The following is a 14,908-nucleotide window of genomic DNA, read 5'->3' as shown; positions in this document are numbered from 1 at the left end:
AATAAACTAAAAAAATTTGATTGGTTAAAACAGACCAGTAGATAATGTTAGCTTCAACACATGTAAAGTTTTCCAGAGCCTCACTCTCTCATCACCATGTTAACAGCCTGCTCTTCCCTCTGGTCCAGGTACACTGCAAAATGCTGATCTCATGCAGTGTTTTTATGACTAACGCTCTCATAAGGAGTACAATAAATTAGTTCACTCAAAGTAAAAATTTTATGTGAGCCAGGTGGATAAGCATCCAGAGAGAAAAAGGCTGCAGAGAATGACAATTTCTAGGGTTGACTGGCAGGTCTTGTGCTTCATAGGTTCACTGACACTGTTGTGTGTGTGACTGTGTTGCTGTTCTGTACTGTTTTGTGATTGGCTAGCACCTTTCATCTTTGTGCCCTGTGCATTCAGACGGGTCTCCAGCTCCCCCTTCTGCATCTGCAGCTCTGACACCTGCTGCTTCAGCTGGGGGATCACCTGTTCATCGAGACAAACACACACACACACACATTAGCTAGAGACAAGTGGCTCATACACCCAGCAATGTGTACACCACTCTCTCCGTTCATATGAGTAGTTAGAAATCAGTGCCATCACAGCAGCATCCTAATGAAAAAATGATACTGCATAATTAAACTTTTCAGCCATTACACCAATGATCAGTGGATACAGGAGCAAGAATCATAGTTTCCTTTGCAGTTCATGTTCAGTTTGTGCTCTTCAACAAGACAGACTTTGCATACATTACAATGCTTTTATCCCGAGCGCCAAACAGTAGTAGCGAACATCAGAGTTACTCTCAGCAATGCAAAAATGCAGTATCACTTAGAAGACACAGAGGTCCATTCAATTAATCACCAAGTGTAATATTAACCTAACAGACAACAATTTGGATTGTAACCATGAGGTATGATCAGTCAGATAACCTCACACCACAATATTTATAGCATTGTCCAAAAGAAAATCCAAAGAAAAGAAAGAGGGAAAAAGATGTAAAGGTAGTCAGGGGAGCTGTGATGCAATGTGCAGAGGTGAGTCTCCAGTCTGCATGGGAATATGGGCAGGGTTTCTGCTGTGTTGACTGCAGTGGAAAGCTCATGCCACCACCACATGATCTTTTGAAGATATAACAGAGTCGTGCCTTTAGCTGCCTGACAGTTCAGCACCAAGGATTTGAATTTGATATAGGTAGCCAGTGGAGCGAGATGAGATGGGGAGTGACAAATCTGGGGAGGCTGTGGATCAGGCGAGTTGCAGATGTCTGATGGAGGAGGAAGGGAGGCCAGTAAGGAGGGACTTGCAGTAGTTCACGCAGGAGATGATCGGTGCCTAGACTACGAGCGGGGTTGAGAGGTAGGTGGTGCGGAAGGAACAGATTTCCCAGATGTTTTACAGGAAGAATCTGTGGACTGTCCATTTAACTGTCCATTACCACTCTGGGATTCCTGGCAGATGGAGAGGATGACACTGTGGTGTCATCCAGGCTGAGGGATAGGTCCAGCAAGCGGGGAGACTTAGTTTGGAAGTAGAGTAGTAGAAAATCTGGGTTTTAGCTAAGTCGATGATTAGCCATGAAGCTTGAGAAGCCTTGCAGGCAAGCTGAGGTACATCCAGAAATCACAATATATCCAGAAGGAGGGGGGGGGGGTTCAAAGAGTTGTGTATTATCAGTATAGGAATGATGTGAATGATAAGAAAGGTCATGTGAGGAGATGACAGAGCCAAGAGATTCGGTATAAAGAGGAGAGGGCCAAGGACTGAACCAGGGGGGACACCTGTTAAAAGTTCCTGAGGTCTTGAAACTGCACCCCCAGGAAGCCTGGAAGGAGCGACAGTTGAGGTCCAGCCAAATATTATTTCCCAGCATAGGAAATAGGAAAGAAATGAGGAAATGAAATGGGGGGGTGTGTGCAAATATGTGTATATGCACCCAACACTCAACCCTACCAAGTTCTCAGAAGTCAGCCTGGTGACCTCCATTCGGATGTTGTCGTTAGTGCTGTTTTCCTCCTGGAAGAGCTTCTGCAGCTGGCTGTTCTCGCTTTCCAGGTGCTCTGCTTTATACTTCAGGCTCTCCATCTCACTTACGTAGCGCTCTCTCTCTGCCTGAGAGTGGCTCTCAACCATCCTTTGAGTCACATGGATTGGGAACAGGCCAGACAAAGAGGATGTTCAGAGAACGTGCATTTCCCAGGGCTGTGCCAAGACGACTGAATGCAATATCTTGAGACTTTTCTGCAATGTAATTTAATACAGAAAAAAAGGCTACAAACCTTGCAGCTTTCCCCAGGTCGGCAAAAGCAGAGAACAATGTCTCATCTTCATTAATCTGCTCAAGACCATTTTCATTTAAACTATGAATAAAATGAATTGAGTAAGTACAACTGAATAGTGTGTCACTTCTATTGTGGTCACACAGGGTTCTCAACACTCACAAACGTGCATTGTAATGATCAATGAAAAAATATATATAGAATTGTATATTTAATATGAGACTAGAGGGAGTCAATCTTGAAAATAACCTAGAGGGAAAGTAGACCACTTCAGTGGCCCTGAAAAGATATGCTTTGTCTGTCCAACCAGATTCTTTTCCCTGGGGTTCATATTCTGACAGAATGAAGATGCCTTTTCCACCAAAGGTATACCTGGAAACGTGCATCTCTTCCTGTACACCACCTAGGAGCTGTCTTGTAACCTCAGTCATTTTCACTACAGAAGAACAGAATATCATTAGTTACTACATCTTATTGAAAACAATAGGGACATTATGATGGGATATATACCATAAATGCCAAATAACTGTCAAAATAATGCCAACTCTTGTACCTACTGATCAAATATCACATATCATAAGAATATAAGGGAGGAAATGGAACTGTAGTAGTGCTTAAGGTAATTATGTTATTAGGAGATCTTTTAGTAATTTCAAACAATACTGACATGAACGGAGAGAAGAATGCACATTGTTTGAGTGTACCTTGGACTTCCAGTGTTTGTTCCTTCATTTTTCTGTCCAGCTCAGCTCTCTGGAGCTGCAGAGTGTGGATGTCTTTCCGCAACTCTGGTATAACCTTCAAAGATGCACAATAGCCTATAACATGATTTCCCCAAAAGTGAATATGTTCTGCTACTCACCTATAATGTGAATGCAAATTTTCTTTTCTAAAAAGATTATTGGCTAAATATTGGACTGTATGCTCCATTTTCAGGTGTTGTACAGCCAATATAAAGACAATTTAAAAGCTGGGCTAGCTTTCTAGATGTACCACAGGACAGATCATATGGTTAGGTGATCTATGGCACAGATTACCCATAGATGCCACGAATCTCTTGATTATGAAGGCCTTTATATGGTGTTGTTTATGGTATCAATAGAAGCCATAATATATGTGTATCTGCAACTCTAGAAATTAGGGATGGGCTTTAATCTGAATAACTGGATTCAAAGGTATTTTAAAGGCTATTACAAACATAACAGAATTTAAAACTGTAAAATGTATACAGAATAATGCTATCCTAGATCTAAGGTCTGTGTTTACGACTGTTTAGTCTTCAATTTATTTGTTTAAGAGAAAAGAAAACCAATTAAATGGGGCGACATAGTTCAGGAGGTAAGACCGATTGTCTGGCAGTCGGAGGGTTGCCGGTTCAAACCCCGCCCTGGGCGTGTCGAAGTGTCCTTGAGCAAGACACCTAACCCCTAACTGCTCTGGCGAATGAGAGGCATCAATTGTAAAGCGCTTTGGATAAAAGCGCTATATAAATGCAGTCCATTTACCATTTACCAATTAAAAAAGGTCCTATTCTCATAACTCCTGCCATGAACCAAGATTCTCCTGTAATAAAAGCAAAAACAAAAGTGGCACCTCCTGGCTTTACCTTGACGTGCTTTGTGAGCTGCATCATCTGCGCCTGTATGTCATCATTGACCTGGCCCGCTTCTTCAATCTGCTGCTGGAGAGCGATCTTCTCCTCTCTCAGTCGTCTGTTCTCCTCTTTCAAGGCCTGTATATGTTTTTCATAGTCCTCCTTCTGGATTTCAAAGTTATTCTCCACAATCCTGACATGGGAAATTAAGAACATTAAAGGAGCATTCATCGAAACTACTACCATTTTATTGTACCATATTATCATTATTGGAATTGTTTGTCTCAGGTTTTCAATCAACCTTGGTACGTCTTTATCTGTCACATGTTTGATGACAAAATATTTTGGACAAATGCTGACAGAAAGCAACTTTCCGCCAGTTACACCAGTGCTGCCTCTTAGGAACAAGCCATTTAGCTGCACCTTTTGCCTGAATCAGAGAAAACAGTAACATCATCCAGCTGCACATCACTACTGTATGTTATGTCTGGCTGATTATTTCTATCAACGGCTATACACTTTCTGAGAACTCAATCTATCATTGTTGACAAAAATGTCATGAAGAACTGTTTGTCATCAAAACACTGCAAACACACAGTATCACATCTCATCTTTGATCACAAAATTTAATCAAGAATGCACATCTTACTTTCTTTGTCTTTCTTCTCTTTCTAGATCCTCTTGGAGTTTTTTCTTTAAATTATCAAAGTTGTCTGGCAGAAAAGATAAGAATTGAAGTATTTAACAAGTAGGTCAATCTTGTTTTTTTTGTTTTTTTTTACTAAGAACAACATTAACGCACATTTGACCTTTTTTCTTACCTTTCATTTCCTTAGCTGAATCAGAAAATTTCTTCTCCAGGTCCTGTTTTTCTTGCAAAAGGCTGTGATTTTGAGCTTGAAGCTGACTGATTGCCTAATGAATACATAAATAACTTAAATAAATTGTGCTACTAATATTCTGTACTTTGGGACTCAATTACCTCATCAACTATCATGAATAATATATTGCTAGTACCAAAGTTGGCATCTGTTCTCATAATGCTACAATAAACATAAATAAGTATAGAGGCTAAACAAAATATTTTGAAGCCCACATATCACATGCATGGGGGTTTTAATTGCATTGCCAATAAATTAAGAGAAAATGAAGCTGGTTTAGAATTAGGTTGGTTGCATGGCACCTGGTTAGCATCCTCCTTGGACCTCTTCTCTCTTTCTTCCAGAGATGTCTTCTCTTTGGCTGATCTGCTAAGCTCCGCCTCCAGCCTCTGAAGCTTGTCCATGCCATTAGCATGGGAAGTGGCCAAGCCTGTCAACCTCTCCAGGAGGCCATTATACTCTTTACTCTGTCAGATGACAGGGAAACACTTACTGTGTGTATTATAACCAAAGATAACAATGCCAGTCTTCACAAACAGTATGGGGGGATGCCAGTGTCCTGGACAATTTCTCATTTTTACCTTCTCTTCCAGCTTCTTCCTCAGCTGCTGGACCCTGTAGGACAGTTGCACATTCAGAATCAGCCGTCGGATCGTCTGGAAGCGCCGCCTGGCCAGCCAGGCCCGGGCGTACTTCTGCAGGATCAGAGCCTTCTGCTCTGCCACCATCTGAAAGACCATCACACACATAGGGAGGGGATTTAACTTCCACTTCCAGGAAAAATGGGGCTCTACACACACACACACATACACACACACACACACACACGCATGCACGTACGAACGCACGCACACTCACACAGATGGGCATTTTATTCCACCGTAACATCATATTACAGTCTACCTTTCTGTAGTCTCTACGAGCCAACCATCCCCTTGTGAAGGCCTGAATGGTCACCGTGGCGACCTGCAGCAACAGGAAGACGCGGCGCACCAAGAAACCACGGCAGTGCTTCTGGATCACTACGGCTGCCCAGGCCTGCTTCAGGGCAGCAGCCGTGATAGCTTTGCTAGGGAAACATTGCAAATGAGGAATACAACTTTAAAACCTTAAAACCTTGGACCAGCCATGCTTTGCTAATTTGTGTGTGTGTGTGTACAGGTGCATGCATATATGTGCATGTAGGTGTGTGTGCTATGCAGAACTAAGAATGTGCAGTAGTGTAGAATATGCTCCTCAGGACGAGTGCTAGGCTCACCGGATGCGCTTCCTCCCGCGCACATACTGCTGGATGACGAAGGCTGCGTGGCGCATGCGCAGGTACTCCCTGCGTTGCCTCCAGCCACGGACATGCTTCTGGATGGTGATGCAGGCCCCTCTCAGCCGGTCTGACCGCAGTTTCTCCAGGTAGGCCACCTGGCCCGCCCGGAAGAAGATCTTGGTCCTCCCAAACTTGTACTGGTTGCAGTCCTAAAACATTGAGCAGGAGGACATGGGACAGATATTGGCACATAAAACCATCGGTCTTTTGAACACAAGCCACTACAAAAGCAAGAAGCAAAATAAAACACCTCCTAGGCTTTAAAAATAGCTCAGCTTATTCATCTTTCAAACCTCTTTGGCAAGTATCAATGGGAGCAACACTCACTTGAATTAGCCTCTGTAGCACCGTCTTACACGTCTGTCTTTTGTCGTTTATCTCCAGCTCTGGCTGTGTCATCAGTATGCTGTACCGGCTGTAAAACTCAATGTAGGTCCACCTGCCAATCAAAAGGCAAATTCCCTTTCAACTGCCGCTGGGGAGCAGAGCAGGGCCCAGGGAGACTGCCCCAAGTCTAATAAACTCAGTGTAAAACCACAGAACATGCGCATGTGCTCGTATTAGAGGAAGCGCTGCACTGAAGCAGCAAACTTATTCAGTATGGGCCATAGACTGGGAGGCCAAACCAACACTACACATGGTGAAAAAAACAAGGCAAAGCTTGATCTGAGGTCACCTTGAGGGGTAACTCTGGGCGCTGATATGAATGGTCTCCAGGACGCCGCAGGCACGCAGCTGCTGAACCACTCTCTTTGAGTCGTACCTGATAAAACAGGAGAGACAAGCACCATGCTCCACTGCCCAGGAAGCCACACAGCCCAACACTCCACATTAGCCCATGCAGGTTACAGGCTTCAATACTGGGACGATGCTACTGAAACAGCTACTTGAAGATATTTATAGACATGTCAAGGTGAATAAATGTATTAAATGTTTTTTTCAATGGTAATAGTAAATTAAAGCTGTGTGAGATGTCCTGGATAATGGCATCAGATAACCAAACAATTCACAAGGAAGTGTTTTTGTTTTTCTTTGGCATGCTCCTAGCATCTGTGTTGCAAAGTTCCTATTTTTCTTTTTTGATGTAAATGCAACAAATAATAAAAGGCGGTAGAGTTTCTTCATCATAGAAACCTTTCTAATGCAAGTGCAAACTCCTGAAGATTTCGCAGGTGAACTTACTCAAACGGCTGTTTCTCTTCATTAGGCTTAATGCAGCGCACATAATGGGGAGTCGTGGCATTTAGAGTCTCCATCAGCAAATACAGAGAGCTGCGAAACTACAAACAAGACCCAGGAGACACACAGGCAGTAAAGCAGAGAGAACAGAATGGCGAAACTGCTCTCACCTTACATTATTTAAACTTTTAGCACTAGTACCTTGTTGCCCACAGTGGTCTTCAGCTGTTTGTTGGTAGGCTTAAGGCTCGGTCTGGCAGGCCTAACTTTGATGCCCTTGTTTAAGGCAGTAGTGAGCTCTTCCTCTTGGAAAAAGCTTGCCAGCAGTAAAAGCTGATAAAAAATAAAGTGGGGTTAATTGGATACACCACAATGCCACCAGCCTGTCAAATATTCTCAAGACTTAGTGAGTAGAAATCTTTAACTCTTTAGTTAATGGCCCTATTCAAACTTCAGGCAGATTTATGCACCTGCATAAGCCTGATTTTGCCAAGTTGACAGTACTTGCATTATCTACACAGGTATGCAGACCCGCCTTGCACACATGCTTATCTTCAATATTGATAGGTGCTTCCCTGCATATAGTTGAAAATGCACATTAGCTCAAGTTAAGCACACACCCATGGGAGGACAAAATACTGGCTCTGGAATTCTATTTACACTTCTAGTATCTCCGACTCCTCTAAGTGACTTGCAAAAATATGAAATTAAAGCATTGGCAAAAGAAAGCGGTGGTTTCTGTGCATTGGTAGTGAAGTATCACCATAATTCATCATTGCATTACATTACATTACAGGCGTTCAACATCAAAGCTGAAAATTATTTGAAAAGAATAAAAGACAATAAAACAATGGTAAATAAATCTTCCAGTATTTGGAATTGTTTTCAAAGCCCATTTGAAACAGCAGGCTATTAAGTAACTAACCCCTCACTGTGTTAAGAGCAGATTTGCAGTACAAGTTTGTTTCTTTTTGATCAATGTAATGAGAGTACATTCTTCTTGCACTCTCTGTGGAAGGCTTGAATGTTGAAATGATTGTGGTGAAACTGATCATTTATTATTTAAAAAAAATGAAGTTGCAAACTGCCTCAGAAAATGTGTCAGATCATTGGCGGGTAAGCTTTAATCAACAAATGACTTTGGCTGAAAACAGCCACTTTGCAGAATCCCATAAGGCCGCAGCAGGCAGTGACACCTCTCAGAGCAGCCAAAGCAAGTCCACAGTTTGCACCATGGGAATACATGCACCCACATAAGCACAAGATACTGAAGTACAAAAAGCTCAAGATCCCATCAGTGATTTTGTGCATTTTGAATTAAAAATCTATTTTGCAAATCAATGTCCGAATATGCTTAACACGGTTGGACATGATACACCTGCACAATCTCCAACCCATGCGTGTATCTACCTTCTCTTCACGAGTACACTGTTTAGGTGCCCAACTCTGAATTGATTTAAACTGCTGATGTGCACAAAATTGATTTTTGGCTGGTACCTTACTGTCCCTCATAATGTCGACTAGTTCTTCATACATTGTGTCTCTGTTCTTCTCTAGAAAGCCCCAGCACTGATATTCCACCTGTGAAAGCAGGAAGAAGAACACACATTTTTTAATACAAGGGTGCCATCTGCAGGACAGAACTGGCTTGGATAAATAAATAAAAAATTCAAAAACATTTTACCTTATCAGCAAAATGTTTAATTACGAAAGCTTCGTTTGACATCCTGGGTTTTTCAAACAAGGTGTTCTTATCCAGATGGTTGTTGTAAAGTTTCTGAAGCCAGTTTTGATCAGTGCCCTGTGGAAACTGTAGAGCAGAGGAACAACTGAGAAATAACCATTCACAGCTGCAGTAGGTTTCTATGGCCATTGCATTCCCCCTCCAATCTCCTCAATAATCTCACACAGAAATGGTTGGATAATAAAAGCAAAAATACACTGGATAGTGTGTACAATGTATCTGGCATGACAAAGTACAAATACTACAAACGCACATTAATAAGAATATTTTCAAACAAAGCAATAGACCTGCTAGTTATTTTTCCTCTTTCCAGCTTGTTTACACAGCACAACAAATTGGAGCAGGTCTCACCAAGCATTCCTCATCCAATAGGTCCAGTATACCCATCTTGGCTTCAATCAAGTCAATGACAGGCTGGTTGTCATAGAAATCAATCAACGTCCAAGGGATGTCTTCTTTCATGTATTCCTCTTGTTCCAGTTTGAACACGTGCTGTTGGCACATAACCATGTTTAATTCAGCAGCACGACAATTGGCGCTCTATAAATAGACACTGAAGCATTGTGGTTTAACCATATTAAGAACACGAGAAAAACGTTTTACCAGGTTAAACTGCTGCTGCAGCTTCTCGTTTGCATAGTTGATGCAAAACTGCTCAAAACTGTTGATTTCAAATGTTTCAAAGCTGAAACAAAGGGGGAAAGGGGGTGGGAATCACCGGATAAGAGTGATGCAATCAAAACGCGCATTATGCTAGGAGTCAGCCCAGATAAAAACAAGCTCCCATCTGCACCAGTGCAATGCTACTGTCCTCTTTACCCATATATGTCCAGCACTCCGATGAAGGTGTGCGGCTTGCCGGGGACGCGCAGCGCGGAGTTGATGCTGTGGATGACGCAGTCGAACAGGTGGGCGTAGATCTGCTTGGCCAGGGCATCGCGGGCGTTGGCGGCGTGCTCCCTGGGCATCGGTTTGACCACCGTCTCGGCCCTCAGAACGATCCTACGATGGCAGAGCCAGCGGCACAAGCTCTCGCCACTCACTGCCAGCAGATCGCTGACCGCTGCCAGGTGCTGGTCATTAGACTGCAGGAGCACCGTTAGAGACGCGGGTTATGGTTCCGCTAGCAGTCATTGTGCTAAATCTATCAGTGGGAGTGGAACAATTCTGAAGCAAATCTAGATGGTACCGTTGATGCCCATCGTACGTTTAATTATCCATTATAGTCTTAACACAGATGTACTGAAATCTGGCCCATGAGGCCCGGGGTACTGCTGGTTTTCATAATTCTTCTCCTCTAATCAGAAATGATTTAAACCTGATGCATTAGATGGGGTAAATCAGAGGCAACAATCTATCAATCAATTATCAGGTAGAAAAAAACCAGCAGTACTACTGGCCTCATGGGCCAGACTTGAGTAACCCTGGTCTAAAATAATTATTGTAATTATATAATAACCATCCTCTTACCCTGCGATCATGCCAAAACTGGGGGAATAAAATTCAAACTGAACGATGACTTGTCTAATATGTAATATATAATGTAACATCTAATAGCACCACACCTAAACAGTCACCAAAGTTCCAAAGATGAGAATTCATAGAAGATCCATGATGGCACTCACAAGTCTAGATTTATGAACCTTGATGCTAGTCAAATGCGACTATAATCTTCACTCTCCTTCCCTCTTCACACTTCAAAATAAGGGGAAATGAAACTCACACTGACTGACGACTGGTCACTCCCGACAGCTTTGATTTCTACATTGCCTAAGTGCAGAATCGCAGCCAAAACCTTGAAGACATCCATCTGAAAGTCCTCCTTTAACCCTACAAAGGAAGGGCCGCAGCATTAATCACATGTAAATACAAGGAGCGGGAGCACTGGGCAAGGCAGCATCTGCATGTGATTGATAACAGTCAGTTACAATCCTGTGACTGACTCAGCGAGTCACTAACACTCACCCAACAGAGAAAAGGTCCTGCGTGTCTCTGCCATGTCCGCCCTGTCATCCACACCATCGATGTCCGTCTGGCCCCCCATGCAGGTGTACCTGAACTCATCCGCGCTCACTGCATGCCCAGCAAAGAGGAAGAATCAGGGATGCCGTTCTCAAGTGCGTTTCAAATACAGCGCAGCAATCCTTCACATTATCTGACACAATGGCACATTCACCTCTGTTAATTTGGAATGAACAGTTAAAGCCAATAACATGGTGGAAAAAGAACTTTGAATGTTGCAAGGCAATCCATTCTCAAATTCTGATCCTATCCGTTGTCCCAACAATGTTGGATATATAAGGGATTACTATACAACATAAAAGAGGGTGGCATGCCAAATACTTTATCTGACCAAACAAAATAATCTTAATGTTGCCAAACATACACTCATAGTAAACATTTCAATTATTTACCAGATGACAGTAGTATTGATAGTCACTACACAAACTTTTGCCCAAGAGAGTTCATACAGACCAGTATGTCATATTTAGGCACTGACAGGGACAAAAAAGAGCAAAACTTTGCAGCATCCTCAATCAAGCTATTGCAGTCCCTACCCTGCTGAACAAAGGCATTATCCATAGCCGCAAAGCATGCACCGTGTCTGTACACTTCAGGCACTATTGAGGTCTGTATTTGAATACAGAGTTAAATCACTAGATTCATAAAATAATTCACTTGCACATTGGTAACAAAAGATGATTACAAAAGTAGAGCTCCTCCCCCTTACTCTCACCCCCACCATACAGGCACGCACACACACACATGCGCACACACGCGCGCACACACACACACACACACACACACACACACACACATAGCACACAGGAGCACAGCCACATAGCCACACCACCAAGTGGGTCTTAAATGGTCCCCCATGCATGAATTGCCGTTTTAACTTGCAGATGCTTCTACACAAGTGTGCAGAGCTTCTATTAATATACATTTAATGAAGTCACTCAAAGGCGATCCGAAAAAACTCACCTCCATATATGGCATGTGGCATATGGCAAGAGTATTCGGATTACAACAGATAGGCTAAGTGCTTTTTTTCAGGCTAGTATGAGTTTATTAAACCGGTTTTGACAGGTTTGTCTTTCATGAGTTTCCTACCCTGCCACCTTCCACCCACAGATACTCACTCAGCCTCAGGTGCTTAAATTCTGGCTGGTCCGCAGAGGCACACATCTGGTAGAATATGTGATAATTCCTCTCATTCTCTGACTGAGGAAAAGACCAAATTATTGGATGGAAATACACTTTTAACCCACCAACGCTCCTTTGGTGAATGAATGAAGAATTTTGAGTTGCAATGTCAGTTTGGTACTTATTTACATTTTATTTCAGTCTCAGCAAGAGGAACTATCAGAAAAAGCTAGAGCTATTTTCATATTTATTTGCCAAACAATAAATCTCCGACCTCTAGTAAAGACTGCCACTTATTAAATACATTTTTCTGCAATTAATAAAAAACACAAAACTGGCACACAGGGATACCTTTCTAAACTATTTTTAAATGCATACAAAATAAAATTTAATTTTACTTAAACCATTTTCTAAACGAATTTGACTTTGGTCATATGCTTTTATAATACCTGAAAAACTACTCTGGATTTCTCCAGAAGGTATGTCCTCATGTTTGCTCCAATGATTTGATGCCTCTTATCAAAGCTGATCTCTGTGTACTTCCCAAAACGACTGCTGTTATCATTTCTGGTTGTCTTTGCATTGCCGAATGCCTGCAAATTACAAAACATTACTGATGAAACACAAGAAATAAGTATTCAACTTTCTCATTGAACATAAATGGAAACTGACCATGTCATGGCCTCCGGTATTATGGTCTTTGACCTCTATATTGTAATGAAACAGAAACGTGAAATAAGCAAGTTAGAATAGAAACATTGGTTATGTTTCGCAATGGGCACCTACCTCTGTTACTGGGTTAGATGCAAGAACCTTGTCCTCCACACGTGTATTGCTGCCAGACTTGCTGACCACTGCAAAATATCTCATGGTGTATCTTGCAGAAACAGTCTTCCCTGCTCCAGACTCTCCACTAACAATAATGGACTGGTTTTTGTTGTTCCTAGAAACGAAAATGAAACTCTTATGACAATCCACTTTGACCATGAACCATAGCACTAAAGATCCATTTTCTGTCTGCAGCTTTGTTGTTTCTGAATAATCTTGTAAACAGTTTAAAGAAACAAATACCCTCACTTGCAATATGTATGAACCAACAAAGTAATGTGGAATTTGTGGTCACATTAAGTTCATACCTAGCCATCTGTTTGTACGCTTCCTCTGCCACAGCGAATATATGGGGGTCCATGTCTCCCATGTTCTGTCCGGAATATGCATGGATAACAGCATCTCCGTAAATTGGCAGCTGCTTGTATGGGTTAACAGCAACAAGAATAATCCCTGAAAGTCAAAACAAAAAAATTAAAAGCCTTGATACATTGTGGCATGAGGTCATTTACATGACACAATGAAAAATCCTTCAACTGAATTTGAACCAGGCAATGTGTTTAAAGGATGGTGACTCTTTAAATCTGTTCCCACCACAATAGGTGTAGATGATTTTTGATTCCACAAAGCGAACTTTGAGGTTGTGCAGGACAGCAGGCTCGTGGAGGTAACTGAGAGCTGTGAGGTCATTCTCTCCCACTAGGATGTCAGGGTTCCGCAGGTGAGGTAGTTGTGAGTCCAGAGGATATTTCAACTCCTTCAAAATAGTCAATACACAAAATAAGAATAGATTTTAAATGGCATCTACTGCAAGAGCTTAAAATTGCATAAACTTTCCACCAAGAATTCCTTTTTTATTTTTATTTTGTATTCTTACCAATATTTAAATATAATAATCAGATACGCTGTAGTAGGTCATTTACAGCCCACATTTTAATTTTAATTTAGTTCGAAGCATTTGACCAACAGCAATTTTCTTTCACAGAATAACTCAGAACCATGCACTTTGATCTGACTAACTATCCTATGAGCCGTATTAGTGTTATTCGTTGCACATATTTAGGCCTACATATTAAAAATATGTCAGCGTAATTCACAGCCCTACTTACAGTACCGTCTTCAAGTTGCAATTCGAGTTCACTATCCCCAGCTCTGTAGTCTTTTAAGATTTCTGCTGACTTCCATACTTCCTCTGAATCCGGTATCCATACTCTGTTGTACTAAGCAGAAAAGGTGAGGTGAAAGTGAGATTACATCATTTCAAACTGACAGAGCTACATTCTCCAAATAATCTGAGACGCAGCCATTAAATTAGCACGATTCCTAATTCTGTTGTCTTTATTGCTACAAAATATGTCAAATAAGCAGTTCGGTTTGTAACCATAAAAGCAAGGGGTTCGATTAATATATCAGAAATAACAACATAAACGAAGGGAGTTAACTTGAGTCTCATATACCCAACAAGCTGCTGACAGCAATGGAGAACCGCCTACGTCCTCCCAACAGTCAGTGTACCAACATCCTTAGTGTTCGCCATATGTTACAGCATTCCATAAGAGCAGACTCGGTATCCAAAGCAACTAGGAGAATTTAATTTTGTAAAACCAGATGGAGGGTATCCATAGAGTAACAGACAAGGACGTGTAGGTTATATGTCGTTATGTTACAACTTCACCAAACTTTTGTCACTTTATAGCTCATTCAAAACAATCCTACCTTGGTGTATAGCTCGGATAGAGCCATGGCAACAGTTTCTTGAAACAGAAACAAAAACCTTCTTCAAAAACTTCTGATAGGGAAACGTTTTATTGAGGAAAGTGTTTACATCCAGCTTCGACGCTTTGTTCCTCTTTTACTAGAAAGCGAGATTCCAACACATGGAGATTTTTTTAACGCGTCAGTGGCTCTTCTGGGAAACTGATCAGACGGCGCAAGCTGGCCTCACTC

The 14,908-nt window shown here is 41.9% G+C and overlaps 1 protein-coding gene across 1 annotated transcript in view; it reads right to left on the bottom strand.

Annotated features, from left to right (window-relative positions):
* The window catches only part of myo5c (myosin VC), a 21,513-nt gene extending 6,605 nt beyond the window's left edge, over window positions 1-14,908 (bottom strand). Inside the window, exons 1-30 of the mRNA XM_064336454.1 lie at window positions 14,678-14,908; window positions 14,071-14,181; window positions 13,556-13,718; window positions 13,270-13,414; window positions 12,920-13,076; window positions 12,583-12,726; window positions 12,130-12,211; window positions 10,952-11,059; window positions 10,710-10,816; window positions 9,806-10,071; window positions 9,590-9,671; window positions 9,338-9,478; window positions 8,927-9,052; window positions 8,740-8,823; window positions 7,444-7,575; window positions 7,246-7,343; window positions 6,740-6,826; window positions 6,391-6,502; window positions 6,001-6,212; window positions 5,646-5,811; window positions 5,324-5,470; window positions 5,045-5,209; window positions 4,683-4,776; window positions 4,511-4,574; window positions 3,874-4,054; window positions 2,972-3,065; window positions 2,640-2,703; window positions 2,268-2,348; window positions 1,942-2,122; window positions 378-471 (exon numbers count right to left, since the gene is read on the bottom strand). Of these exons, the coding sequence (XP_064192524.1) occupies window positions 378-471; window positions 1,942-2,122; window positions 2,268-2,348; window positions 2,640-2,703; window positions 2,972-3,065; window positions 3,874-4,054; window positions 4,511-4,574; window positions 4,683-4,776; window positions 5,045-5,209; window positions 5,324-5,470; window positions 5,646-5,811; window positions 6,001-6,212; window positions 6,391-6,502; window positions 6,740-6,826; window positions 7,246-7,343; window positions 7,444-7,575; window positions 8,740-8,823; window positions 8,927-9,052; window positions 9,338-9,478; window positions 9,590-9,671; window positions 9,806-10,071; window positions 10,710-10,816; window positions 10,952-11,059; window positions 12,130-12,211; window positions 12,583-12,726; window positions 12,920-13,076; window positions 13,270-13,414; window positions 13,556-13,718; window positions 14,071-14,181; window positions 14,678-14,704 (3,715 nt within the window). The 5' untranslated portion in view covers window positions 14,705-14,908. The remainder of the gene's footprint in view (window positions 1-377; window positions 472-1,941; window positions 2,123-2,267; window positions 2,349-2,639; window positions 2,704-2,971; window positions 3,066-3,873; window positions 4,055-4,510; window positions 4,575-4,682; window positions 4,777-5,044; window positions 5,210-5,323; window positions 5,471-5,645; window positions 5,812-6,000; window positions 6,213-6,390; window positions 6,503-6,739; window positions 6,827-7,245; window positions 7,344-7,443; window positions 7,576-8,739; window positions 8,824-8,926; window positions 9,053-9,337; window positions 9,479-9,589; window positions 9,672-9,805; window positions 10,072-10,709; window positions 10,817-10,951; window positions 11,060-12,129; window positions 12,212-12,582; window positions 12,727-12,919; window positions 13,077-13,269; window positions 13,415-13,555; window positions 13,719-14,070; window positions 14,182-14,677) is intronic.

Source organism: Anguilla rostrata, chromosome 5, assembly GCF_018555375.3.
Source record: "Anguilla rostrata isolate EN2019 chromosome 5, ASM1855537v3, whole genome shotgun sequence".
In the NCBI taxonomy this organism is placed as follows: Eukaryota; Metazoa; Chordata; class Actinopteri; order Anguilliformes; family Anguillidae; genus Anguilla; species Anguilla rostrata.
This window is presented reverse-complemented; position numbering and strand designations above follow the sequence as displayed.